Source organism: Hyperolius riggenbachi, chromosome 1 (assembly GCF_040937935.1).
Source record: "Hyperolius riggenbachi isolate aHypRig1 chromosome 1, aHypRig1.pri, whole genome shotgun sequence".
NCBI lineage: Eukaryota > Metazoa > Chordata > Amphibia > Anura > Hyperoliidae > Hyperolius > Hyperolius riggenbachi.
Genome location: NC_090646.1, coordinates 245,551,975 through 245,576,801, shown reverse-complemented (window position 1 = coordinate 245,576,801; position 24,827 = coordinate 245,551,975). Strand labels below are relative to the sequence as shown.

At 40.7% G+C, this 24,827-nt stretch overlaps 1 protein-coding gene across 7 annotated transcripts in view; it reads left to right on the top strand.

The window, feature by feature from the left end:
• The window catches only part of BMPR1B (bone morphogenetic protein receptor type 1B), a 664,739-nt gene that overhangs the window by 614,200 nt on the left and 25,712 nt on the right, over positions 1-24,827 (top strand). For all 7 annotated transcript variants that reach the window (XM_068232346.1, XM_068232391.1, XM_068232364.1 and 4 more), the window contains 2 exons: positions 2,175-2,313; positions 8,195-8,387. In XM_068232346.1, coding sequence (XP_068088447.1) covers positions 2,175-2,313; positions 8,195-8,387 — 332 coding nt within the window. The remainder of the gene's footprint in view (positions 1-2,174; positions 2,314-8,194; positions 8,388-24,827) is intronic.

Below are 24,827 nucleotides of genomic sequence, written 5' to 3'. Positions count from 1 at the left end.
GTAAGAAAGACTCATAAGGGACCCTGAAGAGTTTTTGGAGATGAAACGCATAGGGTAGAGCCTTTAAATGCTCAAGGCTGGTGCCATGTGATTTAGCATCCTGCATAGCTTTTTTGGAGTTCGGGATCAGGGAACAGTGTCCCAGGAACAAGCGACTCACACATTACATCATTGCTTATGCTGTACTGGACGTGAATACAATTATTTTTATTTAATCAAAGTAGTACTTCACTATTTTAATCATCTCGAGTCCCTAATGCATTATGTGGACATACTGGAGGTTGATGGCCAGCATCTGTGTGTATATGAGAACCTTTTCAGAATCAAAATCATTTATTTCTCCAAGTACAAATGGGGGTTTGTACCCGGAATTGATTTTGGCTCATACAGGTTCTGGAAGGATGGGGGGATAATGTCTGAAAGTCAAGAGCTGAGGCTGCAATACTAACTACAGCACCACCATCGCACTTGGCATACCTCTTATTTGCATAATGAGCAAGCTGCAATATACAGTTACAGTTAGGTCCATAAATATTTGGACAGAGACGACTTCTTTCTAATTTTGGTTCTGTACATTACCACAATGAATTTCAAATGAAATAACTCAGGTGCAATTGAAGTGCAGACTTGGTCCGTAAAATTACCGTTATTCTGTTATTGTGCAGTGATAATTCCAAAAGTAACTTACTATTGCTAACACTAACCTAACCCTTATAATTGCTGACCCTAACCCTATTCTCACACAGAGCCCTCCCTCTACAGATGTCTAACCATAATCAATGCCCTACTGATTCCTTACCCTAACGATCCCTTCTGCCGATGTTGAACCCTAACCACCCCCCTGCTGATGGCTAACCCTGACCAAAACTCCCTGCTGATGCCTAACTCTAATCAACTCTCTATTGATGCCTAACCCTAACAACCTCTTCTGCCGATTCCTAACCCTAACAAGCCCCTATGCATAACCCTAACCGACTTCCCCAGTGATGCCTAACCTTAACCAACCATCCCCCACTTCCATAAACCCACCGATATACGTGCCACATTTGCTACAAAAAAGAAAAGAAAATATATGTACTGTATGTATTATAAATCGTTTTGTGTTGGTTTTTCACTATTTTTACACTTAGGCTTCTGTAGCACCACAGTTTTTTTTTTTAATTCCGGCTAGACTGACACTACTGGTGAATCATTCTGGTCAGCACAGACTGTTATTATTTAGTAGTAAAGAGCAGTCTGGCCCGTGCTAGTGGATAAAGATGACGGTGATGACAGCGCGTGTCAGCAGTGATGGGAGTAGAGGAAGTGTTGTGGGAGGTCCTGACACCTATTTAGATAAGTTTGGCCTTATTTGACCAAATATTTTGCATGGCTCAAAATCTGTTTTGGGCTCGACCGTTTGGTATAACTGACCCAAAATTATTCTTTTTTTCTGTTTTTTCCACCTGTTAAAATCGGATTTCCACTATTGTAAAGCGCAATTTGCATACAATACAAGTTTCAGATGCAAAAATGTGCATGCGACTGTGACGTTATTTACATGAAGTTTCATGTAAATTAACTTCATTGGTATGCAGGGAAGATCGGAATGCAGAAATTCACCACGAGCCAACAGAAATAAAACAAACAAAAAAAATAATAATAATCGGATGTGAAATCACAAAACGCAGAGTTGCAAATATGAAAAGAAAAAATGGAAAAATGTGGGCCGCAATTGCAGGGATAAGTGTGAGTCATGAGTCTCCCTTGCTCCTGCGTTTTTCTATTCGATTTTGGATTTTCTGATGCTCTGTGATTTTCATCTGCGATTTGTCAAAATCGTTTATGATTTTCTGTATATGGAAAAATAAAATGTAATGGGAAATGCACGCTTTTTGAGAAAAAAAGCAGAAGGCCATTTGATTTTTAAATGTAGGGGAAAAAAAAACACGAAATGTAACACAAACAAAAGCAAAACATTTCTGAATCCCGAGCGGAGGTCATTGTGTGTCATGGTGTGTGTTTGGCCGCATGCGGCAAAATTAGTGCGATTTGAACAAGTGTGACCTCTTCCTCTTGGCACACTAATGGAAAAAATACTAGCTCTTTTCTGTTTTAAATAGTGACATTAGCATTATAGAAGCATAAATACTTGTAATTACGCTGCAGACTGATGGATTCCTTTGTGCGTTTAGATACAAGAGACAAGAAGCCAGACCACGTTACAGCATTGGACTAGAGCAGGATGAGACATACATTCCTCCTGGAGAATCACTGAAAGATCTCATTGAACAGTCACAGAGCTCAGGTAGTGGTTCTGGGCTCCCTCTGCTGGTAAGAAAGTGGTAATACATTCTCTATAAAGCAAACTACTGTATTATGCAGGCAACAGTTCAAAAATACACATCATGTAATTTCTGTATTTAAAAGTTAATTGTTACAAACTAAGTTCTTTAAAGATGTTAATAATGATGCAATATTGCATTATTTTAATTGTTTGGTATAACATTTTATTCAAATCTGGCTATATTTCTGAAGCTAAATATTGTAAATATTTTCTTTAAGCGTATGCAAACTGTATTAAAAAAGGAAACACTTAAGGTGGCCACACACCATACAATTTTCATACAATATGGCTGTACAATCAATCACCGAGTGCTGTTATACTTCATGGATGTTGGTAAGATTGTATAAAAATGGTAGTCTGATTGCATGTAAATTGTATGGTGTGTGGCCACCTTAAGGCTGGATTCGTGTCCCTTTATCTGTGTAAAAGCCAAAAAACATGAGTCTAAAATTGTGTTATAACACCAAAATAGATGTCTCAGCAGAAGTAAAACACACAGTAAATACTTAGAAGAAAAGGCCCTCTGCCTGAGAAACAAATGTAAATCTGAACCAATCAGTACTTCCATATGTCAATCTTTATTGAAAACACCTTAACACAGAAACAAGGCTAAAATCATTTAAAACAAACACATGGACAATGGGGGTCCTGTTACAATAATTATATAATATAGATATCAAATGTATATCTCACTGTATCATATTACAGCTCGTGCATAAGCATATCTGATATCTCATAAATATACTATGGAATAAATCGACACCTTGTGTGCACACTAACAATCAGAAGAATGCACCACAAATGAAAATGAATATAGAGCAACAACAGAACCGAATGGTGGAAATATTAAGTACAAAAAGACCTCTTGCATTAACCATAAACATCCTTAAGCATCCAGGCACCACTGAGTGAATCTGTGAATGCATTTGTTTGAACATTTGCATGCGAATGTGCGAAGGGTTACAGACTTTTGCTAATTTTCTGACCACACCCCCTTCAGCACCTCCTTTTCCTTAATAACTTATTCAATGTCCTAACTAGAGGCAATGTGCCGGGATATTTGTGTTTTTTTTCTTGCTACTGACCCCTGTGGCCAGGGTTTTAATTCAGTGCACACCCTCCTTCCCCTGTTTGTCTTTTTTTGTCAGCATGCACACAGCTTATGCTGGTGTATGTGCATGGTGCGCATGGATACATTACGTTAGCTCCCTTGTGCGATTGGTAAGATGCGCTATCTGTCCCAGGAGAGGACGTCAGGATGTGTGCTCCTAATCCCTTGAAAGGTTTGATGCAATGAATGTGTTTGCATGTCTGCACTATGCATGTTACAGGGCCAGAGTTTGGACACCTACGTTTACCTGGGTACTTCTGCGCAGTATAGGGGACTAAGCATAAGAATGCATTCTTCTGTGAACTAAGACCCCGGCTTTTAACTTAGCTGTAGGGATAACAGTGGTGCCTGGATGAGTGAATCTGTGAATGCATTTGTTTGAACATTTGCATGCGAGAGTGTGAAGGGTTACTGATTTTTGCTAATTTTCTGGCCACACCCCCTTTAGCACCTCCCTTTCCTTAATAACTTATTTAATGTCCTAACTAGAGGCGATGTGCATGAATATGTGTTTTTTTTCAAATGCATATCTGGTGATGCCGATAGTAAAATATCAGTATTTAATGGCAACATTTTGTTATTAAAGTGTAAAATATCAGTATTAAATACCAATATTTTACTTTGGCTAAACCTAAGCCTACTCTCACACAGAACCCCTCTTGGCTCCTAACCGTAACCCCCCCCCCCCACACACACACACACACACACATACAAACTAAACATCTAACTGACGCCTGACCCTAAACCCACCAGCACAAACTACCTGCCTGATGCCTTACCTTAACCCCCCCTCTCGCACAAACTACCTACCTGATGCCTAACCCCACTCACATAACTATCTACCTGATGCCTAAACCCACCCAGCGGTAGAGCCAGCCAGGCCACGTGCGTGCATCATCTTCCTTCTGATCCTGTATCCTTTCTTGCTGACAGGCTGCCAAACACAGGGGGCGGGGAGCCGGGGGCAGGCATACAACTCAGTGGCCATGGCCACAATACATTCAAAATGCATGACTGCCAGCCTGTGCACAGCACACAGCTCTCTGACTGTCAGTGACTCAATAAAGTCTGGACCAGCCCCGGCCCTAATCATTTAGGATGAGGCGGCCAGGGGGGAAATCTCCTCCCTTCCTCCCTAGCTAGTCCATGCCTGCTAGGAGTTCTGGTTCATCCTGAGCTTGCTGGGTAATCTGTAATCATAATGTATTAGCATAGTAGCGAAGCAGAGTGCCGTCATAGTAGCAATGCTATGCTGCACGCCCCTGGTAACGGTAATTCGGGGCTCCGGCGGTTGCCAGACCGCGAATTACATCTCCCTCTGAGCTGCAACAACTCAGAGGGGGAATAGTATTTAACGCTGCCTAGGAGTTTAGCAACAGCAGGGAGAGCTGTAATTCGACTTGCCCTGCGCTGAACTGCCCGGCGCCCAACTAAGATGTACTCCATAGTAGAATAAAGATCACAGGCTATACAGGAAATCACAATAAACATTTTAGACAGTAATTGAGATCACAGTTGCAGCTTCATGACATGTAAAAACCAGATAAACTAGCCCTTGTGGTAACTGAAGAAAAAAGGAACACAAAAGAAGATAGTAAAGACTAAGGAGAAGAAATTAGTTATGGTCGCACGTTCTGATCCTGTTCTGTATAATGCGTTGTTTAGGGATGCGCAGCCTTCTCCCCCATTTTTTTCTTAACTCTGTTCTGTATAATGCCTGAAGAAGAAGCCTAACATTTTCAAAGCGTGCAGTAAAAAATTCACTGTTAGTCATGACTGTTAATGACTGTTAGTCATTAAAGGTATTACCTGTATCCATGTCTGTTGGTTTGATGTCTGCATATCTGCTCCACAACTAATATCAGACCATACTTCACTTGCTAAAGCAAGGCAACTAAGTTTCGTACTGCTGGAGTCTGTAAACAGCTGCCGTTATATAAGCACTGCTCCACTAACATCTCAGCAACTTTTGCTATGATCTGATGTGATCCAGACTAACACTACAAACAGACAGTAGATAACTGTCTTCTGTGGGGATCATATCTTGAGGATCATAACAGTTCTGGGAACAAGTGCACACAGATATGTCCTTCAGCTGCAGCCAAGAGACATGTACTGAAGTTATGAAGAGGGGAGAAGCAATGATAGCACAGCATACAATTGCGTGGTTTTTGCAGGTGGGGTAAGAAGGGAAACATTGCGCATGCTGTAAATGATCCTATGTAATGAAAAGCCCTTTCCATGCACCTAGTCTTATCCTAAATAACAAAAATGAAGCAATCACTCAAGGGTTACCTAATTTAAATGACCTTTATTCAGTAACAAGCTTCAAATTGCTCTTAGTTCCCAAATACCCCATAAAACCACTTAAAAACAACCCGTGGAGCGCTCCTCACACATAACCTGGCACACATCACCCAATCTCACCCACACTGGTACCGGCACCACATACTCCGGATTATCTTCAGAGTGGGGGAAGGGGGAGACAATTAGCTCCCCCTTCATGAATTCTTTCTTAAAGTCAGAGCCTTTTCTAGCTCCCGTCCTGATGTCCAACCCTAACCATTATTTGAGTTCCAACCTTAATCTTTTCATTCTAGCTAATGAAACAAATTTCCTCCAACTCTATCCCCAAAGCTATTCCTCTTAATCAATGTCTAGTGCTAACCTTACTACTGGTGAAGATGCTCCACTGTTGTTCTGCCAGCATTTTAAACCCTGGCATTTCATCTTTACTATAGCTAAATGCCAACACCCAACCCATTGACTGTTCACAAGTCTTCTTTGGTAATAACGCCATAAACATTGTGCCCCATACAAACCATAACTGCTTCACCCAGTCTGAGAAAAAACATTGGCAGCACACAGCATTAATATTCTTATTATTATTTTTATTGTAGCATATGTACGTCACTGCTAAATTCATAGAACTTATCAACTATTTTTGTCACAGGAAGCAGTCCTGTCTTCCCCTAACATTGAAAAGCTATGTGACTAATAAAGATACAACCAAAACTACATACATATAGAGTTGGGCCGAACCTCCGATTTTAGGTTCGCGAACCGGGTTCGCGAACTTTCGCGGAAGGTTCGGTTCGCGTTAAAGTTCGCGAACCGCAATAGACTTCAATGGGGATGCGAACTTTGAAAAAAAAAAAAAATTATGCTGGCCACAAAAGTGATGGAAAAGATGTTTCAAGGGGTCTAACACCTGGAGGGGGGCATGGCGGAGTGGGATAGATGCCAAAAGTCCCCGGGAAAAATCTGGATTTGACGCAAAGCAGCGTTTTAAGGGCAGAAATCACATTGAATGCTAAATGACAGGCCTAAAGTGCTTTAAAACATCTTGCATGTGTATACATCAATCAGGTAGTGTAATTAAGGTACTGCTTCACACTGACACACCAAACTGTTCACTGAACAGAACAGGTATGCAGTGGCGGGTTCACTGAACAGGTATGCAGTGGCAGGATCAATGAACAGGTATGCACTGGCAGGATCACTGAACAGGTATGCAGTGGCAGGATCAATGAACAGGTATGCACTGGCAGGATCACTGAACAGGTATGCAGTGGCAGGATCAATGAACAGGTATGCAGTGGCAGGATCACAGTACAGGTATGCAGTGGGCTGAGGGCTCACTGAACAGAACAGGTATGCAGCCAGGAAGAAGTTAAGCCTAACTAATCTTTCCCTATGAGAGACTGCAGCAGCTCGCCCTACTCTCACTAATGCAGGCACACGAGTGGCCATAACGGCCGCCGCTGCCTGCCTTATATAAGGGGGGGTGGGGCTCCAGGGGCTAGTGTAGCCTAATTGGCTACACTGGGCCTGCTGACTGTGATGTAGAGGGTCAAAGTTGACCCTCAGGTGCATTATGGGGCGAACCGATTTTTTGCGAACTTTTGCCGCAAAACGTTCGCGTGCGACACCCGCACGCGAACCACCTAAGTTCGCGCGAACCACGTTCGCCGGCGAACCGTTCGGCCCAACTCTACATACATACATAATTTTCTTTGACACTGGTCATGTACATGTGCAATTTTCACTTAAGGTCAAACATATTTGGAGTAACTATGATCAATAATATTGACGCTCTCTGGTCTCTTGCTGTTGTTTACTCTTGAAATGGGAGATTTGCTGCCTTTCTTGCATCTTTATTTCTTAAAAATGACCATGTATTCTTAGCTACTTTGAGCTTTTATTGTACATGCAGAGCTGTTACTCAGCTCATACTGTAAGTGCCACCTGCATATCTGTATGTAGTTCTAAAGAGATCTTCACTAGCACTCCAGCACACACCAAATATGAGTATGTCTACACATTTTGAATAGAGCTTGATTCTAACAGTTTTCCATGTAAAATAACCAAAGTTTCTCTAACTCAAAACAGATGAAAATAGCAAAAAGGGGGCAATGTTGCTTTTAATGCGTTTTTAAATCATTTTCCACATTTAAATTTCTGATAAAGTGAGTCTGTACATGTGGGTGGCAGCAAACGAACCAAGATCTCCCCTGCTAAAAGCCTTTGTCAATATTTCTTCAAACTACGGCATATTTCATTTTACGGTGTCGGACGAACCCTGGTTACATTTAGAGGTACTCATGGGAGGAAAGTGAAATGTTGCGTGCAGTAAAATAACTCTCAAGTGATTTTTTTTTTAATTCCCTGATATTTATTCTGGATTAGTCATATTAATACTGGGTGGTCATTTACTCCTGTAAGTAATATATTGCTGGTTTTGGTCTCATTCGTAGGTACAAAGGACAATAGCCAAGCAGATTCAAATGGTTAAACAGATTGGCAAAGGGAGGTATGGCGAGGTGTGGATGGGCAAATGGCGTGGAGAGAAGGTCGCAGTCAAAGTGTTCTTTACTACTGAGGAGGCCAGCTGGTTCAGAGAAACTGAAATTTATCAAACTGTGCTAATGAGACATGAAAATATTTTAGGTAAGTGACATTTATGACAAAATTCTACTGGAAAGCACACTTCAGTTCTGCAAGTATGTTTTATGCAAGTATTTGATAGGTCAATAGCTGATTTGTTGCCTGTCTGTTAGCAGCATACACAGATATATAGTATGCATATATGAAAAAGGGTGCCGGGGCAATAGCAGATCATCAAATATCGCTACATTTACCAATATTGTACTATTTTACAGTGGTCATTTTTGATAGTAAAATATTGGTAAATGTTACCGATATTTTACTACAGCTAAACCTAACCCTACTCTCACATAGAACCCCCCCCCATGCCTAACCATTGGTAAATGTTACCGATATTTTACTACAGCTAAACCTAACCCTACTCTCACATAGGAACCCCCCCCCCCCCATGCCTAACCATTGGTAAATGTTACCGATATTTTACTACAGCTAAACCTAACCCTACTCTCACATAGAACCCCCCCCCCCCCCATGCCTAACCATTGGTAAATGTTACCGATATTTTACTACAGCTAAACCTAACCCTACTCTCACATAGAACCCCCCCATGCCTAACCATTGGTAAATGTTACCGATATTTTACTACAGCTAAACCTAACCCGACTCTCACATAGAACCCCCCCCCCCATGCCTAACCATTGGTAAATGTTACCGATATTTTACTACAGCTAAACCTAACCCTACTCTCACATAGAACCCCCCCCCCATGCCTAACCATTGGTAAATGTTACCGATATTTTACTACAGCTAAACCTAACCCTACTCTCACATAGACCCCCCCCCCCATGCCTAACCTCACTACATAGGTGAGGGAGTGGAAGGAGCATCCCTTGGGGATCAGTCACTATTATGTCTGCTGCTTTTCCAGTTAATTCACCACTAGCAAACTGTTATTTAAAAGAGGTCAGCAATAATATAATCAGTGTTGCTCATGTGCAGCAGAGCTCGTGAAGAAGTGCATGATCAGGTGATACCTTTGTAGGTTGTAAGTTTCCATGTTATGTTTACATGTCTCTTCTGTTTTCATGTGCAGCTGGAGCAGGAAATGATCTCAGCAAATCAGAGTTTGTCAAATCCATCACCTGATAAAATTGATCACATGCTTTTCCATACGTTCTGCTACACATGAGCCATGGAATATGTTGGTGTTTTATAAATCAATAATAATCATAATAACTCTAAATATAATTGCACCTGCACAGCATGTACTAAATACCTTGTGATTTAAAGTACTAAAATGCTGCTAGAGTTTCAATCATTGATCAAGCAATAACTAACCTCAACCCTTTTCCTTCTATCACTGGCTGAGAAAATGTATTTTATGTTTATTATCATGATCCATTTAAACACTTAGAAAACGATTGCTTTTCCCACCAAAGAAAGGGAAAAGGTGTCTCTTCACCTCGACATTCCATACCCTATAATTCCATACAATACACTTGTCAGAGAATATTCTTTAATTACTTTTGGTAAGCTGCTATTTATCACTGGTGATAGGCTGTAAATCATGCATTAATCCTCATTTTAAGGACCTTAATAGCTCCATTTAATAGTTTTAGCACACCAGAGACACTCAACCTATGCCATTCAGGCAGACACTTTAGCAGTCAGCTAAGGCTTATAGCCACCATTAATGCATTTCCCCAGTCTTTTATCTTCGTATCCAAGACTGTTTCTTGAATTCATACATTGTGCGGAACATTCGGGCAAGATGACAGATATTTTATGGACACTGCGCTTCCTGTGAGCTGTGACATAAATGCTATGTATGTTTCTCAGATGATTTTCCTTCCCATAAAATTGAGTTAATGCCACACCTGGCACCATTAAAGAAATGTTTATTTGATCCTTAATGTATGTGGAAACATTTTACAAAGGTAATATCACATTAAAATTGGAAATGTAACACAGGGGGACTGCAGTGTATGTAAATGTCAAACGCACATTGGCGGCAGCAGCAAAGATTATTGTTTTCTTTCTGTGAATACTTAAAAATAACTTTGAATTTATGAGTAATCTTTGGCATGTGGTATTCCCAGATTACCTTAACAAAAGAGTTAAGTCACATTTATGAATGACAGTGAACAAAAATGTTTATGATAAATGGTATTTTGGTCATATAACAGAAATGATTTCCATTTAATGTTCAAGCTGTAAAGGTCTCCAGGATGTAAAATGCCAGGCAGTTACGGTAATATGCTCAGGTTTATACAAATATAAATTGCCAAAGCCAACCTGGATTTACAGTGAACTCCCTGGAAAAGGACATACACTGGCCAATTACTGGGGCAGACTGGGCTATTATAGACCTAACCTGCAAACAATAAAGGTGCGTACATACCTTTGATGGATGTCGCTGATCAGGGATCATATACAATGGTGAGAACAACCATGACCACGAGAACATATCCAACATGCTCTTATTGGATATGTTCAGCGGGTCCATGCACAGCAATGGTGGTGTTGAGGAGAACACGTAGTCTAGGGGCTTCCCACAACTTAAATAAGTTCTATCTTTTATTTTTTATTTCAGCAAAGTTTAAGGTTGAGTGAGATTGATTTCACGAAAAGCGAAATCTTCCCGAAGTAAGCAGAGGGCTTTGGCTGTGTAAGCAGGGGTTAACTCACCTGTTCTACCATCTCCTTTCTGATGCATTCCACACTGCTCTCCATCTTCTGGCACGTTTTCCCTCACAGCGGAAGTTCCAGTTTGGAAGGCACAAGTGTTGGAATATAAGGAGTGAAGTGGAGGACACCTGAGCCCCCTGAACACTCTGGGACGATTTCACTTTTTGCAAAATCGGTCTCGCTCATCCCTGATGGTGATGATCTACAGATCACCAATAAAGGGCACACAGCATTCAGTCCACAACAACTGGATTAGCGCTCTGACTTAGCTCTAAGCAAAGTAACAGTTTTAGGATCCCTGCTCTGCTTCATGCTGACATCTTAGAGAGTGTTAAATGTGAGTATTTCAATGCTTTCTAAAGCACCCAGCATATTATCACCCGGCATTTGCTCTAGTTTGCACTTGTTCACAGCTGTACAGCCTATCTCCATTGCTACATCAACGGGGAAACGTCCCACCTGCTCATTCACATGTGGTATTTAAGGACCACAGGCTTTACTCCCCCCCCTCCCCCCCCCCTCCGTGACCAGGCTATTTTTTACAAATTAGGCCACTGCAGTTTTAAGGGCTCGCTGCAGGGCCTTACAACTCAGTACACAAGTGATTCCCCCCCCCCCCTTTCTGCTCACCAACAGGGCTTTCTGTTGGCGGGCTCTGATTGCTTCCACAATGTTTTTTTTATTTTTTATTTGTTTGTCTTTTTTAAAAATAAAATTACCTTTTTTTTTTCTCCTCCCTCCCTTCCCCCCAAGCCAATGACAGCAATTGGCTGTCATAGGCATCAGCCTATGACACCCAATCGCTCCTGAGCCTCCCAGGGGGACAGCCGAGTCAGTACAGTGCTACCTAATAGACGGCGGACCCGCCAACTAACAATCTCCTACCGGCGATTGCCACTGGGAGACTAATGACAGAGCGGAGCTGGAGGAGCCGCCGCGTTCATGCCAATTGGCGTGGAGCAGTCGGGAAGAAGTCAACATTTTAGCCAGTGGATGTTGCGTCCATAACACCCTCAGTCAGATTACCCCTTTAAGAAGTAATGGAACATGGCTGCAGCTGAAGTCAGTGAGCTGTGTATCATTGATTCTTCTAGCCAGAAATAACTGTTATGGCTGGTGGCCCACTACACCATTCTGCAAAATGGAGCTGCAGATGGCCCATTTAGAGTAATTATAGTAGGTGTTTGGATTGCTCCTTTATAAATATAAGTTAATAAATGATGATCAGAGAAGTAGTGGTTTGTCAGAAGATTGACACTTCTATATAAACAGGCCCCATAATATGTAAAATAATAGTCTAAATAGCTATGCGTTATTTTCATTATTTCAGTTGACTGAAGACAATAAATAATGAAAATGCAAAGCATAACTTTATTAGAAGTTCCCATCAAAGTGCAGACAGACAAGCCATACATGGCAGTGATTTTCACATTGTTGCTCAGATAATGGTAGATTAACAGATTAATTCAGAGTCAAGACAGATTGAATTCAGATCTGCCAGACTGACAGAATTTCCCATATAGTTGACAGGCCCTGTGATTAATTTAGCGTTGGCCTCTTGAAAGCTCATGAAAAACAGATGGAAAATGAAAATTAATCTTTTGCCTTGTGGCATACAAAGTCTGATGCTGCAGAGCATATTGACAGAGCTATCTTCAGTCATAAGTGGAAATTAGTGAAATGTTTTGTTCAAGTTTTGATCTGAATACTTGTAGACTTCAGTTGGAGCCAGTCATTAAATGAATAGATTATTATTCATTCTGTCAATTAAGTCATTCTTCACATTTTTTTTCAGCACATTTTTTTTCAGCACAGTTAGGAAAGAAAGTAGGCAAAGATTTATCTGAAATCTAAAAATAAGTATATATTGAAAATGCCAACATTTTATGTAGCGTTAACATTTTAATGATACAGCAGTATGCACTACTAAGGATCATGTATAAACCCAGAGCAAAGGAAGTGGATTTCAGCAATCCATGGTACATATATTGGCATTCCTATTCTAGTCTGCTTCGAAATGCATGTGGAGACTAAAACTGAGTACCCACGGTCAGATGGATCGGGGATCTCCGCCAACGAACGATCGCTCCTTGATCCATCTGGCTGAATCTGTAAGCATCATTGGCGCGCCACCGTCGTAAATCAACAATCTTGTAAACGGGCAAAACCCTCAAATGTCATTGAGGATCGTACTGATCCTCCATAATTCAATCCAGCATGGTGATCATTCAAAACTAACAATTTCCATGGGTGGCGTGCATTGTGAAACATCATTTTACGAAGCACGCCACAAATTTTTGTTAAATTATGTTGTCCGATATCGTTAAAAAAAGTTAATCATGAAAAATCATTTAAAAAAGATTGCATCATAGTTATGGGCCTTTATACGGCCAAGAGAAAAGAAAGTAAACCCTCTTTCAGCTCAGCGTATCAGGGAGCAGTAGAAAAAAGTCATCAGGACCTTAGATTGTCCTAAAGTTAAGTTAATATAACCTCAGCAACACATGGCATAATGGACCTATTCAATTCTAATTTTATCCTAAGTTTTCTCCTAGGCGATCATTTTTCATCTTCACTTTCAAATAACTTCTTAGTACTCTGCATTTAAAAAAAGTACCAAAGAGTAGGTGAAAAAAGTAATGTCAAAATTATTCTGAGTATTTATTTGTTTGCTGGTGGCTTAAAGGGAATTTCATTGATAAGGTGAAAAAAATATCAGCTAGGGGTCAAATTGTAGAAGCAGTGGATAAAAATATAAGCACACTCTTACCACTTCCATAGGTATTAAAAGCATAAATAACCCTTAAAGAGACTCCGTAACAAAAATGTAATCCTGTTTATACAAGTTCCTATACCTATTCTAATGTGCTCTGGCTTACTGCAGCACTTTCTACTATTACCATCTCTGTAATAAATCAGCTTATCTCTCCCCTGTCGGACTTGTCGCCCTGTGTCTGGAAGGCTGCCAAGTTCTTCAGTGTTGTGGTTCTGTGATGCATCTCCGCCCTCCAGGCCCCTCTCTGCACACTGCCTGTGTGTTATTTAGATTAGGGCAGCTTCTCTCTGCTCTATTATCTTTTACAAGCTGGATAAATCCTCCTTTGAGCTGGCTGGGCTTTCACATACTGAGGAATTACATACAGGCAGAGCTGTCTGCACTCTGCAGGAAGAAACAGCCTGACACTTCAGTGATGAGAACTGCAGGGGGAAAGAAACACACAAATGATCTCTTGAGATTCAAAAGGAAGGCTGTATACAGCCTGCTTGTGTATGGATGTATTTTCTATGTGTAGACATACTGTACATCAACCTACTTCCTGTTTTGGTGGCCATTTTGTTTGTTTATAAACAAACTTTTTAAAACTGTTTTTAACCACTTTTAATGAAATTGTGTCAGAGGGGAATAGGAGATGTCCCCTAACACACTGGTATCTTTACTTTTGTGCGATTTTAACAATACAGATTCTCTTTAAGGGGAGTGAATGGGGAGAGGTAAAGATTGAATGGAAGAGTAATGAGAGGGAACATCCCCGCAAGCTTGCCTCTTCTTGTCTGACAATTCACCCAAAAGTCAAACATTTTTAAAGAGGAACTCCAGTGAAAATAATGTAATAAAAAAGTGCTTAATTTTTACAATAATTATGTATAAATGATTTAGTCAGTGTTTGCCCATTCTAAAATCTTTTAAATCCCTGATTTACATTCTGACATTTATTACATGGTGACATTTTTACTGTTGGAAGGTGATGTAGCTGTTGAATGCTTTTTTGGCAGTTGGAAACAGCTGTAAACAGCTATTTCTCACAATGTAACAAGGTTCACAGACAGGAAACTGCCAGGAGTACCACGGTCCTCAGAGCTTCTTGTGGGAGGGGTTTCACCACAAGATCAGTCATACAGCGCCCCCTGATGGTCTGTTTGTAAAAAGGAATAGATTTCTCATGTAAAAGGGGGTATCAGCTACTGATTGGGATAAAGTTCAATTCTTGGTCGGAGTTTCTCTTTAAGGAGTGAATAGAGTGACCTCAGGGAATGAGGAGAGGAATAGACAATGCACAGAGGCATGTGGACCCACCATGAACACTCCTCTGTGCTTAGCTTAGGTAGCTTTGTCTCAGATCAGGTATACTTTAAAGCAAATGTTTATTCATTAGATGCGGATTACATGTGAAAAACAGTTCTGATGCCAAGAAAGCTATTATATAAGTTATCTTTCATTCATAGGTATGCCTTATGAATAGGAATTATCTTGGTTAGGTATGGCATGGCCCTCCCTGAGAAAGGACAGTCGGGAAAGTAAAGAAGTGCATGTGATCATTTTCCAATCTGACTGTAACTGGACAAAATTATGTGAGAGTTAGGGATGAGCAGCCAGGATTTGCATGCTGAAAATAGCATTTTCACTATTTCCTTCTGGGTTGATCAGTCCTCTCTTTGTATGAATCTGTCCCTTTCTGGGGTGATCAGTCCTCTCTTTGCATGTATCTATCCCTTTCTGCTGCGATCAGTCCTCTCTTTGCATGTATCTGTCCTTTTCTGGGGCGATCAGTCCTCTCTTTGCATGGATCTGTCCCTTTCTGAGGTTATCACTCTTCTCTTTGTATGTATCTGTCCCTTTCGGGGGTGATCAGTCCTCTCTTTGCATGTATCTGTCCCTTTTTGGCGTGATCAGTCCTCTCTTTGCATATATCTGTCCCTTTCTCGAGTGATCAGTCCTCTCTTTGCATGGATTTGTCCCTTTCTGTAGTGATCAGTCCTCTCTTTACAAGGATCTGTCCTTTTTCTAGGGTGATCAGTCCTCTTTTTGCATGTACTGTATCTCTCCCTTTCTGGTGTGATCAGTCCTCTCTTTGCACGTATCTGTCCCTTTCTCAGGTGATCAGTCCTCTCTTTGCGTTTATCTGTCCCTTTTTTCATGTGATCAGTCCTCTCTTTGCATGTACAGTGGTTTGCAAAAGTATTTTTTGTTACTTTTTTTTTTTAAATGCAGAGTACTAAGACCAATACAAAGTGGTGTACACGTGAGAAGTGGAATGAAAATCATACATGATGCCAAACATAAAAAAAAAAAAACCTGCAAAGTGGAGTGTGCGTAATTATTCAGCCCCCTGAGTCAATACTTTGTAGAACCACCTTTTGCTGCAATTACAGCTGACAGTCTTTTAGGGTATGTCTCTACCAGCTTTGCACATCTAGAGACTGAAATTCTTGCCCATTCTTCTTTGCAAAACAGCTCCAGCTCAGTCAGATTAGATGGACAGTGTTTGTGAACAGCAGTTTTCAGATCTTTCCACAGATTCTCGATTGGATTTAGATATGGACTTTGACTGGGCCATTCTCAAACATGGATATGATTTGTTTTAAACCATTCCATTGTTGCCCTGGCTTTATGTTTAGGGTCATTGTCCTGCTGGAAGGTGAACCTCCACCCTAGTCTCAAGTCTTTTGCAATCTCCAAGAGGTTTTCTTACAAGTTTGCCCTGTATTTGGCTCCATTCATCTTCCCATCAACTCTGACCAGCTTCCCTGTCCCTGCTGAAGAGAAGCACCTCCAGAGCATGATGCTTCAACAACCATATTTGATAGTGGGGATGGTGTTATTACAAGCCTGAACGGAGAAACTGGGATTGATCGCAGTTTGCAGCAACACAGGCACTGAGACAGGAATATACTGTGCAGAAAGGTTTATTTACAATCGTGCATACAGTATTATGCAATTTCAATGCAGCAGCATGCATAATAACTATGTACAGCAGTCAGAGAATATGGTGGCAACTATATACAAGGATGCAACCACCACATGCATACACACCATACAACCAAAACAAGGTGCAAAACCCAGAAAACCCTATCTATCTATCTATCTATCTATCTATCTATCTATCTATCTATCTATCTACCTAAATATATACAGGATATATACACATATACACAGGGCAAATATATACAATATATACACCAATCACAGTACAAGAAGGCAGGCACAAAATCACAGTCAGAACAAAGCATAATTCGGCAACAATCGAGCAATCACGGTACAAAAGGAGCAGGCAGTAAACGAGGTCAGACAGAATCTAGGTTCAGTAACAGGATAACAGATACAGAATACCAGAGAACCAAGGTTGTCCAGATACTCCAGCTAGCGAGCACAAAGTTCTGGCAAAGGTTGCTCCTTGCAGGGCTCTTAAATAAGGAGGACACACCTGCAGCATGATCGACAAGCAAAGTCCATAGAGAGCAACCTTGCAGTGGCAGAGCTGTCCCCAGCCAGCATAGAGCCACCCAGTGGTGGAACAAGGACAGTTTAGGTCATGCAAAGTCTCTAGAGCCACCTGCTGGTGGAATAAAGGAAGTTCATCAGAGTTCAACACGATGCCGCCACCAGCAGGCAGGAAGTGGCCATATTCCTAACAGGTGTGTTCAGAGTGATGTGCAGTGTTAGTTTTATGCCACACATAGCATTTTGCATTTTGGCCAAAAAGATCCATTTTGGTCTCATCTGACCAGAGCACCTTCTTCCACATGTTTGCTGTGTCCCCACATGGCTTGTGGCAAAACTGCAAATGGGACTTCTTATGCTTTTATGTTAACAATATCTTTTTTCTTGCCACTCTTCCATAAAGGCCAACCATGTGCAGTGCACCACTAATAGTTGTCCTATGGACAGATTCCTCCACCTGAGCTGTAGATCTCTGCAGCTCGTCCAGAGTCACCATGTGCGTCTTGACTGCCTTTCTGATCAGCGCTCTCCTTGTTTGGCCTGTGAGTTTAGGTGGACGGCCTTGTCTTGGTAGGTTTACAGTTGTGCCATACTCCTTCCATTTCTGAATGATCGCTTGAACAGTGCTCTGTGGGATGTTCAAGGCTTTGGCAATCTTTTTGTAGCCTAAGCATGCTTTAAATTTCTCAACAACTTTATCCCTGACCTGTCTGGTGTGTTCTTTGGACTTCATGGTGTTGTTGCTCCCAATATTCTTTTAGACAACCTCTGAGGCCGTCACAGAGCAGCTGTATTTGTACTGACATTAGATTACACACATGTGCACTCTATTTAGTCATTAGCACTCATCAGGCAATGTATATGGGCAAATGACTGCACTCAGACCAAAGGAGGCTGAATAATTATGCACACCCCACTTTGCAGTTATTTATTTGTAAAAAATGTTTGGAATCATGTATGATTTTCATTCCACTTCTCACGTGTACACCACTTTGTATTGGTCTTTCACGTGGAATTACAATAAAAGTGAGTCATGTTTGTGGCAGTAACATGACAAAATGTGGAAAATTCAAGGGGGCCGAATACTTTTGAAAACCACTGTATCTGTCCCTTTCTGGGGTGATCAGTCCTCTCTTTGTATGTATCTGTCCCTTTCTGGGGTGACCAGTCCTCTCTTTGCATGTATCTGTCCCTTGCTGGGGTGACCAGTCTTCTCTTTGCATGTAACTGTCCCTTTCTGGGGTGATCAGTCCTCTCTTTGTATGTATCTGTCCCTTTCTGGGGTGACCAGTCCTCTCTTTGCATGTATCTGTCCCTTGCTGGGGTGACCAGTCTTCTCTTTGCATGTAACTGTCCCTTTCTGGGCTGACCAGTCCCCTTTTTGCATGTTGCTGTTCATTTCTGGTATAATCAGTGCTTTAATATACCACTGGGGTGGGTCATGTTATGTCTGCAGGCATCTAAAGAAAAGTGTTAGATCATCGCTAAGCATGACCATATTAGTTTACATCACTTATAACATAGAAACATCATGTGACTTTTATTTTTTTAAATCTTTTACATTCAATCAATTTTCTTTTTTGATTGTGTTGTGTGAAAATCAAACCAATGTACCATACATTATTCAGTTTTCTTTCTAAAGATTAATCACAATAAAGGTGCCATACACGATAAAATCAAATTGACCGATTTAACTTTTTTTCCCAATAAAAATGAACAGCTGTATCAAGAAAAAAAATTACTTATTGAGATTTCATGGGTTTTTTTCAATAAAAATCGGATCTGATCGGATTTATTGGAACAATCAGAAAGAACAATGTAAAAACTTAATGTTTTATTTGATCACTTTTTCACATGTTTTGCAAAATCGATTATAAATGTATTTATGTAATGTATGTTGCATTTTTAAAATTATTTGTTGAAGCATAAAAATGTATCATATTTCTCCAGTAAAAATGAATTGTGTATGGTCACTGTTAGAAGATGCTAAGTAATACCCTCAAATTAGAAAAAAAATGTTTCTGTGTAAACCTGATTTCTCCATTCTTTGTTTATTTTTATTGATTAGATAACTGTTCATCAGCTATAATATGTAACCCGTTCTGTAGCACACAGTAACACATAGACCTGAGAAGGGTTATTTTAGATAAAGAGACCTTTAATAAGCAACTTGTGTTTCAGAATGACTGCCCAAATTGAAATGTGTTGTTCTGTCTTCCTAGCAATTCATTTGACACTCAGTGCGATATGCTGGGGATAGCAGCACATGCTTTGTGCAATCATACAGCCATTTGGACAGCCTGGCAGTTGAATGCAGACCACAACCATATGTGGTATATGATACGGCATATGGACGAAGTGGGGATTATTCTTCCGGCCTTTGAGACTAATCGCTCATCTTGACAAGCTTATGTTTCACACATTCAGAAATGTCAACCAAAGAAATGTGATCTTTTGCCTCAGAAAAAAATAGAGCAAAAAACTAAAATCATGTTTGTGCTGTGCTGTATAAGTGCTCAGCTTAGATAGGTAGCAATCAGCTACACAGAAACACTCAGTGTTTTTACATGCCATTGAATATGACATTATTATTTTTGTTGAAGCCGTATTTTACTAATAATATATGGTTTGCACGTTGCTGGCTGTGCAGTCTTCAGATGTAACTGCTGATATACACATGGTAATACCTGAAAATCATGGTGATTTTTTTTAGTACTTGCTTATTGCTTATCTGTAATTATGTAAATGGTTAACTTTGAAGAGGAACTGTAGAAGATATCACAAAAACAGATCATTAAGCTTGTTGTGACATTTCTGTGTCGCTCTTGTGATCCCTACTTTTTGCAGCCACTTCATGGGTACTTGATTGGCACATGGATGGATTTGGAGAGACTATGTGAGTTTATGGTAGTACAGGGATCTGGAGGCAGAAATATACATCTGTCACAACAAAGCTGGTTAATGTCTGGTCTTCCACTGACAAAGCATTTTTTTACACTTGTCATTCCTATATTACAAATATCCACACACAGGAATTCAAAAATAGAAGTTGAATGCGTATGAGGAATCTTGCCATACATTAAAGATATCTTGCACTTTCTATACTTTAGCGTTCACTTTAGTCATTCCTGTAAAACAACAAGGCAGCAAAGGCACACACAGATCTCAGTTGTTCCTGTTTCAGACTAGTGCTTAACCTCTTCAGGACCACAGGCTTTACCCCCCCCCCCCTAAAGACCAGGCCATTTTGTGTGAAATAGGACACTGCAGCTTTAAGACCAAGCTGCAGGGCCGCACGACACAGCACACAAGTTATCCCCCCCACCAACAGAGCTCTCTGTTGGTGGGGTGTGATCACCCCCAGGTTTGTTTATTTTTTTTTATAAATATTTACTTAGTGCTTTTTAATTATCTTTTTTTTATGTTAATTATCCTCCCTCCCTCTCTCCCCCTGTCTGCCTATCACAGCGATTGGCTGTGATAGGCTTCAGTCTATCACAGCGGATCGCTTCTGAGTCCCCCAGGGGGACAGCCACGTCACATGGCTGTCCCCATTACAGCGCACACGGCTGTCCCCAGTACAGCGCTGCTGCAGATCGCAGCACTGTACCAGTACTTAGACGGCGGTTTCGCTGTCTAACAGTCTCCCAAGCGGCTCCGGCCCCCCGAGCAGGAGATGCGCGGTCCTGCAAAACAGAGCCACAGGACTTTACGCCGATCGGCGTTAGGCGGTCCTGGGGCTGCCGCCGCGGCCACGCCTATCGGCGTGACGCGGTCGACAAGTAGTTTTAATGGTGTAATTTGGGAAAATGCTGTTTTATTCTTTATTGTAGATAATAATCTCAGTACATGAATGGCCATCTCAGTCCTGAAAGAATTTGGATGCTATAAACTCTATTTTAGGTGCATCAAGTGCTCAGCTCAGCATCCATAAGTACTGACAGCTGCAAAGAATAACTGAATGGAAATATTTATGCACACTGTGCCTATGTGGGATAACATTGACACACTCAGCCATCCACAAATGCACAAGCATTCCAGAAACAGGAGTTTATGTTGCTTCACAATTATACCCTTCAAAATCTCTTTTCTCTCAACATTTAAAGGACAATTGAAGTGAAAAGAATATGGAGGCTGCTATATGTATTTCCTTTTAAACAATACTAGTTGCCTGAAAGACCTGCTGATCTATTTGGCTGCAGTAGTGTTTGAATCACACAACTGCAACAAGCATGTGGTTAATCTTGTCACACCTGACAATAATGTCAGAAACATCTGATCTGCTGCATGCTTGTTCAGGGTTTATGGCCATAAGTATTTGAGACAGCGAATAAGCAGGACAGCCTGGCAACTAGTATTGTTTAAAAGGAAATAAATATGTCAGCCTCCATATCCCTGTTGTTACAGTTGTGCTTTAAATCCATGATCAGTCAGATCGGTCAGGTAAAAATGTATGATGTTTGGGGAATAAATTTAGATGAATTGAAACATTAAGTACTTTAATCACCCATCCAACAGGGCACAAGTAAACATCACTGGGCCCCCTTGCAAAACTTTGGATTAACATCCCCCTCCCACCACCACCACCACCACTTTCTGCACAGGAGATCTGAGAACCAATGTTATTCAATTGGCTAGTACACACGAATGTACTCCCAGCCTCAGCTTATTACACTCACTCTGTCCATTTCTGATGGAGAAGTGGCTCTGCAGACTTCTCCAACATCACTATAGTACACAGTACTTGGGGAGGGGTAGATAGGTTGGGGGCAGGGTGCTGTACACAAGACTCTGCTGAACACTGAATAGGGACTGTCTACAAATCTTTGTCTGCAAAACTTTGCATGATTCCTTATCAGTGGCTGAGCAGATGCAGTCATTAGAACAATTGTGCGGAGAGCAGAAAGCTTTTTGTTTCTGTGTCCTTAGTTGTCAGTCTCTCCCCACGGGGGCCCCCTGAGGCTTCTGCCGCACCCCCCTCCCCCCCCCCTTTGTGGCTGTATCCTTTGCAGGGTCTAATGTTAAGCCCCTGCATCCACACCTGCACCAATCATAAAGTAACATAGCAACAAGATTATGAAAACTTTGACTTGTGGGCATTTGATTGCTAGTAATTGCTGTAAAAAAACTTTTCATAGGTAAAAATAGTGGCAAGGTTTTAGGTTGTAATATCATGTGATGAAAATCCTTGGACACTGGAAGGAAGGACTTGATGTCTTACATAAAATTCAGATCACGGATCTGCTGGAGCTTTAGACCAGCCGTCAGGTTACATAAATCCCTGATCACTGTGCGAGTTGTCACAATAATTATAAATTATATCAGGGGATACATGTCTGAACACTATTATGTCCCCTGCTCTTCTAACATTCAGATGTGTGCCTTGTGCTGGAATTATGAAGTCATGTTGTAAGCTGGTATGTGCCAGTGTTTCACTTTTATTGAAGAATAAGGAACAGAAGAGTTAATAGCTCAAGATAAAAGCAGCATTGAGAATTTACTGTTCCATGTAAACCTGCTGAATTGATTTTTCCTAATGAGTCTAGCTTTTATCTTTGCTGTTTTTAAATTACTCAACCGAGAGAGAGAGAGAGCAAAGCATGGTCACATGGAACGCTTGCGTGAATGCCATTTAGACAGTCCTTTAGTGAGTTGAAATGATATTCAATAAAATATGTCTTAACATAGGGATATTGTGTTCCTAAATACAGGGAACAGGCTGTATGCTCTGGCCGGTGTAGCACTGTTTCTTGTCTTCTCTGGGAACAAAGCTATGTATGCCTAAGTGTACTGGGTGCTAGGAGTACAAAACAAAACAGAAACTTTCAATTGTTCTTATTTCAGTGTCATAATCTCAGTTTTAGGCCTTTAACACGATGTGTGTGTTGCTAAAATACGAGTAGATCCAGGTAGGCATTCAGAGCACATATCACGCAGCCTTAACAGTTCTCACATAAGAAGGTTGAATGAACATGGTAAAGGGGTATTAAAGAGTGTGTTTAATTATCACTAACTGTTTTTTTAAAAAAAACATACTGATGAAACTGTCCTTATACTCTGGTAGGGACTATGGTAGAAACTATGAGCTCCTCTGAGTCACATAACTCAGTGTTGCCAACTCATCCCTTTAAATACGGACGCTTATGAATTATACAGGTCTTGTGGCTAGTTAGATGCAGTTTAGGCACTGATTATCTGTGAGAAGCTCCAGAACCTGTATAACTTAGATGTCAGTATTTAAAGGGAACCTTAACTGAGAGGGTTGTGGATGTTTCCTTTTTAAGCAATACCAGTTGCCTGACTATCCTGCTGATCTCTGTGTTTGCAGTAGTGGCTAAATCACACACCTGAAACCAGCATACAACTAATCCAGTCTGACTTCAGTCAGAGCACCTGATCTGCATGCTTGTTCAGAGGCTGTGGCTAAAAGTATTAGAGACACAGGATCAGCAGGAGAGTCAGGCAACTGGTATTATTTTAAAAGGAAAAATCCATATCCTTCTCAGTATAGGTTCCCTTTAAAGGGATGAGTTGGCAACCCTGACATAACTATGGACTCTTTAAAGCACTAAATAAATACATGGGAATAATACTATATGGATAATTATTATTATTATTTTAGTAAAGCAGATGGTTTCAGTGCACACTATAGTTAAAGGACCACTATCACCGAACAAATATACATTTGAAAATACATATATATAAATTATTATTATTATTATTAAGTATTTATATAGCACCGACATATTACGCAGCGCTGTACAGTGTATATATATATATATATATATATATATATAATGTCTTCCCACTAACTGTCCCTCAAAGGAGCTCACAATCTCATCCCTACCATTGCCATATGTCTATACTATGTAGTGTAAGTACTGTAGTCTAGGGCCAATTTTTAGTGGGAGCCAATTAACTTATCCGTATGTGTTTGGAATGTGGGAGGAAACCGGAGTGCCCGGAGGAAACCCACACAGACACGGAGAGAACATACAAACTCTTTGCAGATAGTGCCCTGGCTGGGATTCGAACCAGGGACCCAGCGCTGCAAGGCGAGAGAGCTAACCACTACGCCACCGTGCTGCCCATAAATATACATTTTTCTCTGAGTAAAATGCACTATAAATTACTTTTCTCTTATGTGGCTGTCACTTATAGTAGGCAGTACAAATCTGACAGAACTGACAAGCTTTGAATTAGTTAATTTCCTTAAAAGCACTCCCTGGGCAGGGTCTATACAAAATGTCAGCCATCTTCCCTACTTATTTGCATACACTTTTGGCAGTTGAACTGAGCAACCGCAGTTCAGTAAGTGTTTTTTGTTTTTGTAAATACAGAAATAACTGAGAATCCCCCATGAGGAGATGGATTAGTCCAGAACCTGACAGATATGTCAGATTTTCACTACCTACTGCAAGTGACAGCGACATAGGAAAAGTAATTTTTGTATACTGTATGTATATTTTTGTATATGTATTTTGCATTTTATAATTTGTGGCAATAGTAGTTAAAATCTGGGCACTGTCCATAAGTGACTGACCGTTAAAGGAGGTTCAATACATGAGAATAGTTGCCCTACCCCATAACTTTAA